The sequence below is a fragment of the Mustela putorius genome, unplaced genomic scaffold (assembly GCF_011764305.1).
Source record: "Mustela putorius furo isolate JIRA1106 unplaced genomic scaffold, ASM1176430v1.1 tig00000788_pilon_pilon_pilon, whole genome shotgun sequence".
Lineage (NCBI taxonomy): Eukaryota > Metazoa > Chordata > Mammalia > Carnivora > Mustelidae > Mustela > Mustela putorius.
Window position 1 is genome coordinate 3,167,678 of NW_025421481.1, and position 17,472 is coordinate 3,185,149.

Genomic DNA, 17,472 nt, shown 5'->3' on the forward strand with positions numbered 1-17,472 from the left:
TCAGGGTTTGCTCTTCTGTGTTCAACAACACGAATCTTCCAGTTACCATAGAACATATGAATCAGACACTCAAGGACACCTTTTAGACAGAAATTAGACTTAGTTATGTCTATATTCTTAGCAGTCAATAGAAAGCCCGGCACATCATAGAGGCTCAAGGAATCCTACACAATAGTCCTTAAAACCCCCATTTTAAAGACTAAGAAACTGAGGCACAGATTTGACCAAAGCTACACAGCTCATCAGTGGTGGAACTGGGAGTTAGTCCATTTGTTTTGAATCTCAACTATGGAATATTTTCCCCCCTTTGGCGATGCTTGGTTACTCCATCAGAGAATTGTGGGAGGGGAGGGGGTGGATTTCGAGCAACCTCTGTTATTGGCTTGTTTTCTGTCCTGGGTAAATATTAGGCAGGCCCTCAAGGCTTTGATGCTTTGATGCCCCTGATTTTTTTTCACATTTTTTTCCGAACCTCTGACTTTGCAGCGCCCTCCCCCTACTTTCCCCTCACCCACCCCAGGCACTGGCAATGAATGCCTCATCTCAGATTCCCGATCTGAAAATACAGTGGGGAAGGACATCGTCCTACCTGTCGGAAGGAGTCCACTCTTCCGTACCCACCAGCTCAGTCCTTGCCTCTCCCTGTTTCATTTTCTTCCCAAAGCTTAGCTCTGACTAAATTTATTAATTTATTTTCTGTCTCGCACACAGAACAGCAGGCTGGCCGGGGAGGCAATATCCTCTACTTCATTCACTGCTTGCTCCTCGGCGCCTGGAACACTGGCCCACAGGAGAGGTCCTCCGTGATTACTGCTTGTCCCATCCTTCTAAACAGTACCTTCTATTTATTGAGTGTTCAGCTATATGGCAAGAACTGTACTAAATGTTCAATGCATTACCTCATTCTTATTCATATTCTCTCAAGTTCCTGGCAAGGTGGCTCTAAATCTGTCTCTTCTACGCTCTCAGCAGTTATGTAAACAGCTCCAGGATGTGTCAGTGCATTGCAACTCACCTTGTGCTCTTCTTACCTTTGCTTTTTATTGCTGTGCTCAGCGTTCACAATGCTACCTCTATGTAGCTTTCTGAAGTCAAAGCACGGAAAAGTAGTTGGCTTAATGGTTAATAGAAAGGACCCTGCCCCTGACCCCGGATCGAAATCTAAATCAGGATTCCAGCTCTTCTCCCATGGGGAGGTGGGTGGGGAAGGAAGGATGATTTCTTAAAATTTTTTCATCAGCAGATCTCAGGGTTATTTGCACTGCAGAGAGACCACTGCCCGTGCTCTTGAGTCTAGGACTTGCCAACCCTGCTTAATCCTCAGCGCACAGGTAGCCCCATTCAGGCTCCATTCAGGGCCTGCAACCAAGTCCAGCCTGCAGGTGTCAGCCACACCTTCCCCTTGGTAGGGGCCGCTGGGTGACCTGGAGGCTACTGCGTCAGAACAACGCCTACCGAGGGCGTTACTGTGGCCTGTACTCGCAGGGGACATCCTTGGAATCTGTCCTCCCCTCCCAACGCCAGGTTAAAAACCTCAGCAGCACCTGCTGTTTGCTAAACTGCCTGCCACCGACCAGAGATCTAGCTCACGAGGGGAGCCAGCATGTCAGCTGTGGTCCTGGAGAACGGAAGCCTTGGCAGGAAACTCTCTGAGGGACAGGTGAGCCAGAGTTGGCCTGGCTGCATGCTGCCAGTGCTCAGGCAGGGGAATTTGGTCCCTAGTGGTAAAAGGTCTGAGGAATGTTGATGTTTCCTACTCCCTTAAACTCATGGAGAAATCGGAACTTATTTGAAGGTGATGAAAATGTCTGGGAAGGCAACAGATAACACAGGTCCTCGACAGCTCTTCCCTCAGGAGGGACATCTGTCCTGTGCGGCTTTCAGGGAAAGAGTGCTGTTTAGGGGTTGGGGATCTGGCTTTCAGAGCTGCCCCCAATCAACTGTGTGTCTTTGGACAAGTCACTGTCCCTCTCTGTTGCCTACTCTCTTTCTAGCCTGAAGTGGCTGGTTTGTAATCTGGAATGGGTGATGGGATTCTTCTAGATCTGCTTTATTGTGGTACATACGAAGTGCTCTCAGCCACCTATCAACATGGCAAAATTGTAAGAAATTTGAATCCTTTTTTTTCACCATTGGGAGAAAGTGAGGCTTGAAGAAGTCTCAGACTTACTCAGACCTGGGGAAAGAGAAAATCAAACAGAGAGGAAAATGAGCAAGGCTTAGCCCTGGACTGGGAATGGGAGAGAACCCTAGATGTGACTTGGGATGTGAATAATGCTCCGGGTGCATTCTGTTCGGGATTTGTTGCCTTTCTCTTGAGGTGAAAAATTGCAGAATACATTCTTTAATTGATTTATCATACTCCTAGGCTCTCGGGTTCAGACTTAAAGCCCAGCCCTGGGAGATAACACGACTTTACAGACATGTGTCATCTGCAGGATTAGTGAGAGCCATTTGGAGAATAAACAGCCTGGAGAGGAGAGCACGGTTGATGTTTTATAGCTAGAGATGTTTTTTAGCTAGAGAGACCACAGAACTTTGCACTGGCTTTTTTTTTTTTTTTTTTTTTTTTTGAGTCCAGTGAGAAAATTTTCCTTTAAAAAAGGTTTGCAGTGCTTGGTAAACAGAACTTTGTGTTGAGGAGGGATAGCATGGGCGTCAGACAGATCCCAGAACAGATCCTGGCTCTGTCATCTTTTAGTTCCAGTGCCATTGGCAATGGAGGAAGTGGGACAGCAATCTGGTTAGGGAGACATGGGAGCTTAAAGATTTATTTCTTGAATAGTTAGAAGATTGAGAACCACAGATCGTTACTCTTGAAGACTGGGGGTAGAGAGGAGGGTTTAGAGCAGGCCTGGTAATACCTCTGCATTGAAAGCACTATGTTAAACTTTGCAAAGCCTCAGGTTTGTCCATTTGAAAAATTGGAATAAAAATACCCATACCCTTGGGTTGGGATGAGAATTCAATGGAATAGTGTCTGTAAAGCTCTTAGCACAGTTCCTGGAGCATGGTGTCTAGCCAGAAATTATTTGTTTGCTTGACTCAAGAGAGACAAGCTTGAGTCAAGCACAGTGCTTGGTACAGCTACACCATGGAGGGATGTTGGACATGGAGTGAGGAGGTGTGAGCTCTGTTTTTTTGTTTGTTTGTTTGTTTACTGAAGTTGTGTAGTGGGGAAGTCACCTAACTAGGAGGAGGAAGCTCACTTTGGTATCTGTAAAACTGGGGTGGTGGTGGGGAGGAGAGGACTAGAATAGTCTTTAGGATTCCTGACAGTCTGCAAAAAAGATTTGATTTATGCCTTCTCGAATCTCCTGATCCAGATGAACAGACCATGCTGGACGTAATTCTGATACAAGGCTGGAGAGCATGTGATAGGTTATGTGATCTACACACACAACAGGCATGACAACCCTGCAATAGATATTTGGTTCATTCATTCACCCAGGAGACTTATTGTACCCCTACTATGTGCCAGACACAGCAGAGTTTCTGTGCCAGTAAAACATATTCTAGTGGGTAAGAAAAACAATACAAAAACTAATGAGATGGACACGAATTTCATGTAGAGAAATGAGCTGTGAAGAAAAATAGAATGGGGCAATGGAATACAAAATGAGGGAAACTCAGAAATCATAGCTTTAAATGGTGAAACCAGGGTTCAAACACAGATCTCACTTCCAACTCCCCGGGGCACCCCTCTCCCACACTGCCTCCTCCTGCAGAGACACACTGGAATATAGAGCTATAGCATGTCCATGGAAGGATATCCACATCTTGTTTTTGGCTGTCTTCCACTGTGGATGTCTATGCATATAATCCCATATGCAAATAGAAACCTCCTACCATGGCTCCAAAAAGCACTAAGATCAAAAGGAATACCTAGCTAAATTTTGTTCCTAATTTTCAAAAATGCTCTTTTCCAAAGATAACAGAGTATATTTATTAGACACAACCATAGGGAATATATTTTTCCTGTTAAATGGATTGCCCAATGATCAAAATTCTTTCTCTTGGGTGTTAGTAAAGTTCATTTTCCCTGCCCTATTTCTTCTGATCTAGTTTCTGAGTTACTTCTCTACCTTTACCCTCCCTGGGTGTACATATTTCTGAGTCAACTCTCATGCCTTTTGAAAGCAAATAAGGTATAGATTATGAGCCAGTAAAAATATATTCTGGGAGATGGGGTGCCTGGGTGGCTCAGTGGGTTAAAGCCTCTGCCTTCAGCTCGGGTCATAGTCCCAAGGTCCAGGGATCGAGCCCCACATCGGGCTCTCTGCTCCACAGAGAGCCTGCTTCCTCCTCCTCTCTCTCTGCCTGCCTCTCTGCCTACTTGTGATCTTTGTCTGTCAAATAAATAAATAAAATCTTAAAAAAAAGAAATATATATATATATATATATTTTTTTTTTTTTTTTTTCTGGGAGAGATTTGCCCAAGGTCCCATATGGGATGAACATAGCAAAGCTGGAATCAGGATCCACCCAAGGCCACACCATATCACAAACATCCATGAGCTTCTTTTCATTTAAGTCCCCTCAAGTTTTGGAAAAAGGGAGCTGTTGTCTCAGTTGGTCTGTCACTGGGAGGCAGAATACGGATTGTGGAAGTGTTGGACCCATGTTCAAATCCAAGCTGGGTGTCTTTGGACAGTTCACTGAACCTAGCAGAGTCTATTCCTTCACTTGCAAAATAATAGCACCTACTTCATGGTGCTATTGTGAGGACTCGATGAACGGATTACATGTGAACTCTTGTAATAGTGCTAGTTGCTGCCAATGATGATGTCTATGAACTATAAAAAGCACCAATATGGCTCCTGGTACATAGTGGGTATTCATTCAATGGCAAGTCCCGTTATTAATATTAATAACAATGAAAGTAGTACCTTATCATATGGTAAATGTGAGTTTGCAGACATATTTGGGCAAAGTCACAATTAAAAAAATAAGCTGTGCATTTATCAGTGGTTTCAAAATCTTTTGTGGTTAAGAATCATCTGTGATCTTTTGAAGATGTGGGTGCTGAGAGCCTATACCCCAGATACTCAAATTTAATGGGTTAGGGTGAGGCCTTGGAATCTGCTCTTGAACAAGGAATCCCCAGGTAATTTTGAAGTGGAGAAACAAGGAACGCTTTTTGAAAATCTCTGATCTAGAAAGTGTATGGGGAGAAAGTGAAAGGAACAGGCATGGGTAAGAGTAGGCTGTTGAGAGAGGTATTGAATAACTGGTCTACAAGAAATAGGGAAAATAACGGGGAGAAACTAGATGAACCCTAAAAACAGGGCCAGCTCTGCGAGTCAAGTCCTATGTCGGCATCAGAAGCCAAATAGAATGCCTAGAACCTGGAGGGATCGTTCACCTTAGCTGGGGAATACAGAAGTCTCCTGGCAGAAGTGAGACCCAAAGAGAGCTTTTGAGGCAGGCTAAGATATTTGAAAGGGGACGAGGCAGAGTGGTGCATGGCGTTTGCTTTAATGAGAAGCTGAAAAGACAAGGAGAAAGCCCGTTTGCTGGCGAGGTCGTTCCTGTGGGTGGGCCTCTGGAGATGAGGTCTCAAGATACTCCTGTATATCAGAAAGAGGTATTTTATCCTGCTGGCCATGGGGAGGGTTTGAAGAATTCTGAGGAGAAGAGGGACACAAGCAAAAGTCTGTTAGGGCCAGATCGATATAGATCACTAAGAGCTGGATTAGCGTGGTAGCAGTAGGAACAAAAGGAGGACATAACCCCAAGGGTCATTTCTGGGGAAGGTCAGATAGGACTCAGAGCTACAGGAGCAGGAAGGTGGTGGTGATGGGAATCTTGAGGAAGGGTGCATTCAAGCCTGAATTGCCCCAGTCATAGTTGGTGTCTGTTGATGTCTATCTGGAATGTGTAACTTTTCTTAGAGGCCACCAGAAGAGAATGTTGCCAATTGAACCAGAAATGGAAATATTTCATCTTTTCAAGGAAACCAGAAAGGACTAAGGGCTTAATGTTCTCTGGGAGGAAGAAGACTAACGTCAGAGACTCCTCTGCATATCTCTGGCAGGGCTTAAAAGAGGGAGAGGCAGGACATAGTCCTGCAAGAAGAAGCTGTGAGTGGTGGACATAGGCTGGGGTCAGATGGTGTGAGGTCCTACCCTGGCTCCATTGCTGACTGCGTAACTGTGGACAATTACTTATCTTCCCTAAGGCTTCATTTTGTTGTCAATAAAAGCTGACACTTGGTGGATAGTAAAGCCTCCTAAATTGTATCAAAATTAAATGAGATAATCCAAATCAAGTGCTTACTATAATGCCTGGGATATTACAGGCTCTTAAGAAATGATAGATTAACTATACTGAAATTTTTTTAAAAGAAAAAGCTTTTTTCAAGAAAGAAAATCATGGTCCATTTAGGGATGTAGATTAGTTCAATCTTCAAGTCATGTGAAGCTCCATCTAATGACACCTGCTGATAATTTTGGTTCTTGCCCCCCACCTCTGTTTGGGGTGTGGTTCTGTGAAAATCTGAACTTTCTGAATGAAAAGAATTTCATCGTAGGGGCCATCAATTTTCATGCAAGGCTTATTATGCTGAGTCACTGGGAGAACCGTCCAACACAGCCTTCTTACTGAGCTGATGTAACATCTATTCCATTGATTTCATCAGCTTTCTTATAAGAGAGTAATTGTTCTGCACGGGTTTTTCTTCCTAGTTTTAGGTACATGCTGTTGATTTGTGGGCACATATGGAGCTTTATATATTACTGTAAAACTTGACTATATAATTTTTAAAGTTTGCAGCAAACCCTGCAATACCAACCCTAATCCCACCTTAGTTTGCTGTCACATGCATGTAGAAAGTGCTAGATCCTTGTCGTACTTTGCTTTGTAGTGTAGGATATCCATCTTCCAACAGATTATTTGTATTACTTTTATGTATTTTGTGACTTTAATTGGATATCTTGGATCCCAGCATACAGAACAATGTTTCCTGAGTGTGATGCTTCCTTGAGATCTTTGCCAAAGGCCAAGAAGTCATTCTTGTATATATATTTTTTCTTTATTTTTATATGTAAACTATTTTATCTTTTTTGTTTTTTTCATTATGTGAATACTGCTTTGACAGAGCTTATGATTACCAAGAGTTTCCAGATGAGGAAACTTAGAAGGCCAAGCTATCTGCCTAGACTGTTTGAGCTGGTAACTGGAAGACAGAGAATTTCAGCCCAGGTCTTTAGTCTCAAACACCCATTTTTAGTACATTCCACACCATATTTTTCATTGTTTTCCCGAACACTTTTTGAACTGTATTATACTATCTCTAAGGATCTTTGTGTGGCTTATGTGTCTTTTAAGCCAAATATTGAGCTCCTAAATGATGGGGCATTGTCTTACTTTTGGATCTCAGGGCCCTAATGGTGTCCAGCACTTGGCAGGTGCTCATTAAAAGGTCTTGAAGCTATAGAATGACTGGTGATATCAGTAAATAATTAAAGGTTTCTAAAATTGAATTGAAATATTTTCAATAATGCTCTTAGGTCAGTATTCAATTCAATAATATATCCCTTGACTTCTTTATTTTCCATCAGAAATTATATATTTCTATGTAGAATATATGTAGCTTACTGTATTCTAAGCCTTGACAAGAAGAGAGAGTTCATGGCAGCCTCTTCCTTGGAGGTTTCACAGAAAAGCATTTTAACCAAGAACACTTCATCTTTTAGGAAACAAGCTATATTGAAGACAACTCCAGTCAAAATGGTGCCATATCACTGATCTTCTCACTCAAAGAAGAAGTTGGTGCCCTGGCCAAAGTCTTGCGCTTATTTGAGGTAATTTCCATGCCATTCTGTTTCCATCTTGGATAATGCATAGCAGACTTCTGGGTTGTTTTCTAATAAAATGCAGTAAGAGAAATATGGGATACGGAACTGGAAGAATTCATTTTCAGCTCAGATGCTGGTGTTAACCAACTGTGTGACTTTAGTAAAGCCTTCCATTCTATCTGGGTTGCTCTCTATTCATAATTGGAATCGTTCAGAATCACTGGTTACATGCACAGAAAGCCGGCCCTGGTTTCAGACTTTTTTTTTTTTTTTTTTTTTTTTTTTTATCAAGCTCTCCCTGAATAAGTTACTATCTTCTCAGTGCTCCCAAAGCACTTTACTTTTAACTATAGTACTTATCTGCCTTGTTATGTATATACATTTTCTGTCTGGGCCTGCTTTTCAGGAAAGGAATCTTAGCTCAGTCAGCCTTATCTCCTCTACAGACCAGTTTTATACAGATTTAATGTTCAATTAAGAATGAAATTAAATTTCATAGAAGCAAAGCAAATTAAGCTTCATTCTTTTTGGTCCTGGATTTTAGGAAGGAATATCTTTGAACCAATTAATTTTTACCCCAAGTTCTTTAATAAAATTATATCTCATGGTGTGCCTGTGTAGCATAGTCGGTTAAGTATCTGACTCTTGGTTCCAGTTGGGGTCCTGATCTCAGGGTTGCGAGATGGCATCCCATGTTGGGCTCAGTGCAGAGTCTGCCTGGGTTTCTCTCTCCTCCTTCTGATCTCTCCCCCACCTCCTGCTCATGCATGTGCTCTCTCGCTCTCTCTCCCTCTCTCAAATAAATAAATAAATCTTTTTAAAAATTGTATCTGGTGACTGAATACATAAATCAATGGAGAAAAGACACATCTCCCATGCAGAAGAGTTCTAAATCATTTAATTAGATATTCTATACTCAAAGAAGAGCATCACTCCCCACTCTTTAAGTACGGATGGCACAGCGTGACTTTTTTCCAAACAGGATAGGATGGAAAGGAGGTGGAGACCCTAACAAACAGTAGCTCAGCCAGGCAATGAAGGTCAACAGTGACTACTCACGTAAGAAGATGAACCCTCGATATGACTTGATGAAAATAGTATTTTACCTTTGTGGTCTTCCTCCCCTGAAACCATAATCCCAGTCTAGCTATGAGAAAAACATCAGACAAGTTCCAGTTAAGGGACACTCTACAAAATACCTGACCCATATTCCTCAAAACTATGACTATCAAAATCAACAAAAACAAGAAGTGTGTGAGGCATTGTCAGTCAAGGGAGGAGCCTAAAGGGATATAACATCTAAATGTAATGTGGGTCTAGAATGGGAGCCTAGTACAGAAAAAGGACATTAGATATGAACTAAAAAAAAAAAAAAATTCAAATACAGGATGGTCTTTATTTTCTGAAAATGCAGCAATATTAGGGCATTAATTTTAACACATATTCCATACTAACATAAAATATTAGTAATAGGAAAACTGGGTGCAGAGTATATGGAAATTTTTCATACTGTCCTCTTAATTTTTCTATAAATCGAAAATCTATCTAAAAAATAAAGTCTGTTTTTAAAAATGTTGAACCTGGCTTTCCAAAGGAGGTGGGGGTGGGTAGGGGAATGTTTGCCTGAATGAGAGCAAACAGCACAGAGAAGAGAGGCAAGAGGACTCTCTGAACGAGGAACTACTCAGAAGGAAGAAGGTATCTGTAAGACGCTCCTATGAAACATCTTAGCCTTTGTATTATACAGTTAATCAGCATTTTCCCCTTGAGAGGTCAGGCCTTAATCAGTTAATAAATTAAATAATAGTAAATTAACAGGATGTTTTCAACCTAATAAATAAACCATAAGTAACTAAATTACCAGGACTAGATAAAATGCACCCAGAGGGTGTGTGTGTGTGTGTTTGTGTGTGTGTGTGTGAGTGTGTGTGTGTGTGTGTACTCTGGGTGAACATTTAAAAGCATTATTCAAAACTCAACTGCTCTGGTTAGTAAGTGGCATTTTTTTTAAATTTTTTATTTTTTATAAACATATATTTTTATCCCCAGGGGTACAGGTCTGTGAATCACCAGGTTTACACACTTCACAGCACTCACCAAAGCACATACCCTCCCCAATGTCCATAATCCCACCCCCTTCTCCCAAACCCCCCTCCCCCCAGCAACCCTCAGTTTGTTTTGTGAGATTAAGAGTCACTTATGATTTGTTTCCCTCCCAATCCCATCTGGTTTCATTTATTCTTCTCCTACCCACTTAAGCCCCCATGTTGCATCACCACTTCCTCATATCAGGGAGATCATATGACAGTTGTCTTTCTCCGCTTGACTTATTTCGCTAAGCATGATATGCTCTAGTTCCATCCATGTTGTCGCAAATGGCAAGATTTCATTTCTTTTGATGGCACATTCACAGAGGAGGAAACAGAGGTCACTGTATCGGGATTGGTGAAGGGTTTCTTGATAGTGTGTGTTGCACTTTTTTCCAAATATATTTCAGAAGTTGCCCTAGACATTGTATAGAACAGCCTTTCTACCCTTAACAGACTGGCAAAATACAGAGTTAAGTTAAATTTATTGAAGTGTTGAGGGAAGATAGAAAATTGAATTCTGGTGTCTGCAGAACCATAGTACCTGATAAAGCAGGCAGAGAGGATCCTTGGTTTGGTCCCCATTCAACCTGTGAAGGTAGTATTACTATATTTTGTGTGAAGGAAGTAGTTCTGAGAGGGTGAGTCATTTGTTCAAGGTCACACAGCTAATGTATGCTGGTGATCGGATTCTGAATTTGCCAGCCATAAGTTCTCTCTGGCACCCCACACCTCTGACAGATACACTTGTCCCAGTACATCTGAATACTTCTGGAGTCTTTTTTTTTTTTTTTTAATACAAATATCATGACCCCATCCTCCTATTCTTTGAGGGAAAGGGATCTGTCACTAAGTATTCCTTCTTTCCTTCAAATTGAAATGTGTACCAAAGTGCAAGAAAAATAACTACCCATATTCCCCTCATCCACATCAGCCACTGTTAACATTTCGACAAGTTCACTTTCATTTTCTTTCATGTATGATTATGGTTTCAAAAGTTACAAATTAACATACTGTTTCTTTAAAAAGAATCACAACTTTAAAGATGTTGCTGAAGTGCTTTCTGGTCTCCTCTCAATCCTGTCATGCTGTGAACTTCCTGGCCAAGGCAGCCTTATTGTGAGTTTAGTATGCTTTTTCCTATATTTCACATAATAAGGATATTGGCAAGTATTGGGCTGTGCTTGCTGTTCTGCAGCCTCTTTGTGTCAGTTCAGTAGATCCGTCCAGAGCACGAACTCTGGAGAAACAGCTATGGCTTTGGGAAAAGCGTTTGACTTCTCTGTACTTCAGTTCCTCTTAATAATAATCTCATCAGTTTCAAAGGGTAGTTCTGAGGATTAAATGACTTAATGCAGGTAAAACCCTCAAAATAGTTACACATGAGATGTTCAGGAGGAATTGCTATGTATTTTTTTTTCTAAATGCAGTGTTTTGAGATACATACTTGTTGATACATACGGATCAAGTTAATAACTTCTGAAGAGTAGTTTTTTTTTTTTAAAGATTTTATTTATTTACTTGACAGAGACAGATCACAAGTAGGCAGAGAGGCAGGCGGGGAGGGGAGCTGGCTCCCTGCTGAGCAGAGACCCCCCCCCACCCCCGCCCCATTCGGGGCTCAATCCCAGGACCTGAGATCATGACCTGAACTGAAGGCAGAGACTTTAACCCGCTGAGCCACCCAGGTGTCCCTTCCTTTCCTTTTCTTTCTTCCTTCCTTCCTCCCTATCCATCTGCCTGCCGTTCCTCCTGCTTATGCTCTCTCTCTGAGTCAAATACATACATACATACATAAAATATTTAAAAAAATAAATGTTTACTTTTATTTCTATGCACCACAATTTTAGAGAGTCATAGAACTTCAGGGATTCTTAAATTCCTAGCAATATGAAAAGGAGTTAAAGGATTAGGATTTTATGTCTTGAAGAGGGTGGACGGGGCAAGGAAATATTTAAAGGGCTCTTATGGGAGAAAAATACTACTTACTTTTTATTACGTTAGAGGTAAAAGGTCAAGGTGTAGAAATTACAAGGAGCATATTTCAAATCAGTTAAAGGCAATGTTTCTACTGTAGAAGGATGCCAGAAGTCATTGATTTCTAGTATTAGTACTATGAAAACAGCCAGCAAAAGGAAGGGCAGAATCAAAACCAAAATGATGGTATAAATAAGCTTACTTATCCTTAATAGAGACAAAGGATACAAATCTATCCAGCTCCCCCAAGATTGGCAATGGAAGGAGAACATTCCATAATGGGAGAATCACCTGTACCCTATGAATCTCTCACAGTGGTTCTATCTATGTTTAATGAGCAAGACTATCCTTTGATGGCTTGCAGCATAGCAGAGAGGCAACAGGGACATTTAACTTAACTTTAATACATGCTCAGAGTAATAAATGAAACACCAACAGTTGTGTGAACCTGGACCATCTGGTCCCCCTGGCCTGACTCCATATGGTGACAGCTTTCTTAGCCCCTAGCCACCGGGAGCACATATAGACATCCTAGCTCCTCAAACAAAATGTGAAATCTGCAGAGTAAGGGCAGATTTCTCCCAGCATGGTCAGGCTCCATTCCCTGCTTGAGAGCCCTTCTTTTCCTCAGATGTTTAACACCCAAGTCACCATCCCATTAAGGGATGATGTTGCCTGCCAATGGACTTGCATCCTTGTCAGCCTTAGCTAGTAACTACATCAGAACGTAACACAATCGGTTTGGTATTTATAAGAGATATACGGAAGTACTGTGTTTGCATGTGTTGGCTGAGTGCTGAGACAGTGAAGCCTTTGTTTTTGTGACTTGGGGTCAAATAATTAGAAATACACCCAAACCTCTACCTGCTAATCTGCCAACATCCCACTGTTCTCGGTTGTTCTAATTTTCAATTCTTCATGCTTTTATCTAAACATTGTCTGTAGCTCTCTATATTGTTAGCCTCTGCTAGCTCATGTCTTGCACCTTCTTAGAAAAATAGTCCCCTGAGAGTCTTTGCTGCAAGTGCCTCAGTAATGGACTGTAAAATTAGATACCAGCTCCCTGGGGAGATGGCAAAGAAGAAGTCTTCCTCCCTCTGCTAGCATTACACTAATCACCTTACTATAGATTTTATAAGGAAGGGAACAAGCAAATATATGAATATACAGAGTGCTGAGGTTCATGGGTATGCTCAATTAGCATCATTTAATTGATGGGGACACGGAGGTTCTGACTAAGCAACCTGCCTAATGCTAGACACTTGGGGCCAAAACCACTTCAGAGTTGACTTTCCATTTTCACAGTGGTCAGGGCTTTTGGAAACAAAAGGAAAATACCCAGTCAATATTGGTCATATTCACTTCCCATATTCTCCCTGTCCCCCGATGACTCATGCCGTTTCCCCATTGGATGTTCAGTGAGCTCAATCTCTCTCATTTATGCATTCAGTTAATATTTTTTGAGTATCTACTGTTATCAGACTCTATAAAGGTGCTGGGGAGACTGGGGTGAGTCATAGCCATTCCCTGTCCCTACAAAAATGAGAGAAGCTCAGGGTTCCATGAGGCAGCGTTGGCCAGGGAATATTTTTTGCAGATGTAGTGGTTAAGCTGAAACCTTCATGAAGGGGGTGACCAGGAGAGAGGAAGGGAAAACTTAATTCTAGAACAAAGAAACAAATAACCTGAAAGGAGAGAATAAACAAGTGGTCAGGTAACAGAATCCTCACAGCCTTTCTGTCTGCCAACCTCAGCGTTTCTGGGGACTGAGTCTGGGTTCCAAGAGGTGGGGAGACCTCTAGGCTTATGTGTCATGTTTACCACCTGAAGTTTGGATTTTAAGGTCCTGCCTGTGACCCCTGGGCCTGGAGAGCGGGACTGGATCTAGAATGAATCACGAGGGCTGCCTTTACCCCTCTGGCCATAAGTCCAGAGCGGTCGTGAGCGGTACACGTGTTTACAGGAACATTGCTGCTTTAATCAAAATAAGAAGAACGTTGAGCTCCAGTGGAGGAAAAAATAAAATCTTACAACACAGATGACTTTTAAAATATTCTCTCTTTTAAAATTATTCTCCCCCTTGCACATTCATGGTATGACTATATTTGGTCCTCTCCTGTTGGTGGACATTTAGGTTGCCTTCATTATTTACCTGTACAGATGGTGATGCATTTAACTTTCTGTACACGTCAGGTGACTATGTATTGACTAGGCTCAGTTGATTAAGCCACTGCCTTCAGCTCAGGTCATGATCTCAGGGTCCTGGGATTGAGTCCCACGTTGGGCTCCTTGCTCAGCAGGGAGCCTGCTTCTCTCTGTGCCTCTGCCTGCCCCTCTGCCTGCTTGTGCTCGCTCTCTCTTTCTCTCTCTCTCTCTGATAAATAAATAAATAAATAAAATCCTTAAAAAAAATATTCTTTCAAGCCCCCAGTATTTATCACAATAGAAAGAACACCCATGCAACTCACCCCCTGCTTAAGAAAGGAAACATTGCATGAGTGACCCAAGTCTGGATACCCTTCTCCATGAGTTTCCTCCTCAGATGTAGCTACTAATCTGAATTCAATGTTACTCCACATATCATTTTAGCCTTTGCTATGTTTAGTTACCCATTAGCAATGCATGGCCTAGTTTTGCAAGCTTTGACTTTTTGCAAAATTGGAATCGTATTTTAGCAGTTCATTTGTAGTTTCTTTCTTTCTTTCTTTTTTTTAAGATTTTATTTATTCTTTTGACAGAGATCACAAGTAGGCAGAGGTGGGCAGAGAGAGAGAGAGGGAAGCAGACTCCCTGCTGAGCAGAGAACCCGATGTGGGGCTCGATCCCAGGACCCTAGGATCATGACCTGAGCTGAAGGCAGAGGCTTTAACCCACTGAGCCACCCAGGCGCCCCTGTAGTTTCTTTCTTGATGACAGAGTGGTGAATGTTGCTTTGGAGATTGGCTCGAGTCCGTAGTGTTCTGGCTCATTTATTCTCCCCCTTGCACATTCGTGGTATGACTATACTTGGTCCTCTCCTGTTGGTGGACATTTAGGTTGCCTTCATTATTTACCTGTACACATGGTGATGCATTTAACTTTCTGTACAGGTCAGGTGACTATGTATTGACTAGAAGAACCTCAGATTGAAAACTGGCACTGTTTTTAGCTGCAAAACCCTTCAGAGGTGGACATATTTGGGAAATAGCAACATAGAGCTTACAGTTTGAACTTTTCTGATGAAGTTCAATCTCACATGGTGAAAATTGAAAGAGTGCCATGACCCCCCTGATGGTCCATGAGGAGTGATTGCTTCTCAGGAGCCCTGGACTGAAACATGTCCTTTTTCATTTTATGATCCTTTTGGCAAGAAAAGGTGTACAAAGAAGAACACAGGAACAAAAAGGCTCTACTCACCAAAGCCTCGAAAAGAGCCTAGATTAAGCTGCTACTCCAGATCTCTCCAGAAAGGGTCTCCTCTGAGTTTGATGCAACCCCAACCCAATGGAGGGGAGGGCAGAGAAGAAATAATCTAACAAAGAGGGAGAAGACAGAGGGAAGAGAAGTCCCAGAGATTACAACAGAGGTTCTTCCAGAGCAAGCAGCATCGTGTCCCAAAAGATGGTCTTCAGGGTGTATTAATCCGGCTGACCATCCAGCCTGAACCTAACCAAGAACTCTCCTCCAGAGCCGGGTGGGGAATAATCTGGAGCCCACTCTAGAATTTAGTTGTGCTGCCCAAGCTTTCCTGAATGTTCTTGGTTTCCTGTTCATCCCGGTGGGTTCGGTTTCCAGATTCTTGCTCAACCAGAGCTGTTCCTGGCCCTCTCCCAAGAGGAGATCAGTAAAATAAATAGGAAGCCCACCTACATCTCCATAAAATCTCTTCTCAAATCCTTATAACTGTCATTTCTTACCCCAAATATTGTAGGGGTCTCCAGACTGCTTCTGCTTCTGCCCTGGGCCTAGTACAGTCTATTTTTTTTTTTTTTCAAAGATGTTGTTTATATGTTTGGCAGAGAGAGACACAGTGAGAGAGGGAACACAAGAAGGGAGAGGGGGAGGGAGAAGCAGGCTTCCCGCTGAGCTGGGAGCTAGATGCCAGGTTCGATCCCAGGACCCTGAGATCATGACCTGAGCTGAAGGCAGAAGCTCAACACTTGAGCCACCCAGGCACCCCACTATAGTCTATTATTAAAACAGCCGCCAGAGTGCTCTTTTCAAAACATGAGTCCCAAAATGCACCTTTTCTTCCTCATTACCTACTATATGTATCTTCTTACTACCAATCTGAGTGAAAACTAAGTTCAGATAATGGCTGATAGGTCGTGGTCAGTTACTGCTCTTCCTCCTGTCCTGTTGCCCTCCTCCTTGTTCATTCTGCTCCAGACACTCTGGCATGCTTGATGTTTCTGAGTCATCTTGTGCACTGTCTTGCCCCAGGACCCTTGCACTTGCTGTTTCGCTCACAGCTTGCTCTCTCATTGACTTCAGATCTGTGCTTAAATGTCACCTGTTTATTTTTTGAGCCTTTCTTGACCACACTATTTAAAATAGCACCTTCATGGCACCCCTGGAATATCCAATCCCTCTTTGGTTTGGATTTTTTCCATTCCATCTGAAGACTGTATATTCTATTTGTTTTTCATAGTTACTGTTTGTCTCCTGCTTTGAGAACGTGACCTCCCGAAGAGCATGGATTTTTCCCACTCTGTTCACTGTTGTATCCCAGCACTGGGACAGTGTTTGGCACATGGAAGGTGCTTGATTGAATGAATTATTGAAAGCTCCTGTTTACTTCAGACCAATGATTTGGGACATTCTTTGTGAATGTCTTTGATTTGCCCTCAGAAACCTCTGGAATAGGTCAGAACATAACTCTTTCAAGTTTATTCTAAGGCAACAGCCTGGAGTGGTCCAGAAGCTCTCCTTTTCCAGCCTCATTCCATCTGAAAATATCTTCAACTTTTCCTTCTCCTTTTTGAAACATGTTTTCAGGAAAGAAGCGGAGAAAATTTTAGATAATAAAGGGTGAAAGAACTCATCAAACATAATGCATTTTGCCTCCCAGGGAAAAGTATATCCATACCAAGCTGAGAGAAGCAAAGTATCATAAGTCCTTATTGGGTATCTATCAATGAAGCCAAAATGGTGTGAGGTGCTTTTTCTCTTTTTCTTACTGAGCTACCAGGTAACACTATTGTCTTTATTTTAAACATAAATAAATAAGAGTTCAGGATGACCAGCTAATGCGTACAGAGGTGATGAGCAGCAGAACCAGAAGTTGAACTCAGAGTAGTTTCCAAAGCCCATCTTTCCTCTGTTACACCATTCTCCTTTTCTTGAGGAATGAAATGGAAGAAGAAAGAATGAACCCCAAACTTGAAGAGATCCACAAGGGCAAGTCCATTGTTCACCATTGGGAATTCTGTGTATCTGCAGTTTTATTCACTACTGACCAAGACCCCTGTAGAAAGGTTTTTCTTAAGGATGGGAACAGGAAAGGATTTCTGGCCAATTCCTTTTTTTTTTTTAAGATTTTATTTATTTATTTGACAGAGAGACAGAGAGAGATCACAAGTAGGCAGAGGCAGGCAGAGGGGCGAGGGTAAGAAGGATCTCTGCAGAG

General features: G+C 42.1%; 1 protein-coding gene across 1 annotated transcript in view; it reads left to right on the plus strand.

Annotated features, from left to right (window-relative positions):
• Nucleotides 1-1,280: 1,280 nt before the first annotated feature.
• PAH (phenylalanine hydroxylase) overlaps nt 1,281-17,472 on the plus strand; it is a 73,776-nt gene continuing 57,584 nt past the window's right edge. Inside the window, exons 1-2 of the mRNA XM_004742996.3 lie at nt 1,281-1,660; nt 7,699-7,806. Coding sequence (XP_004743053.1) covers nt 1,604-1,660; nt 7,699-7,806 — 165 coding nt within the window. The 5' untranslated portion in view covers nt 1,281-1,603. The remainder of the gene's footprint in view (nt 1,661-7,698; nt 7,807-17,472) is intronic.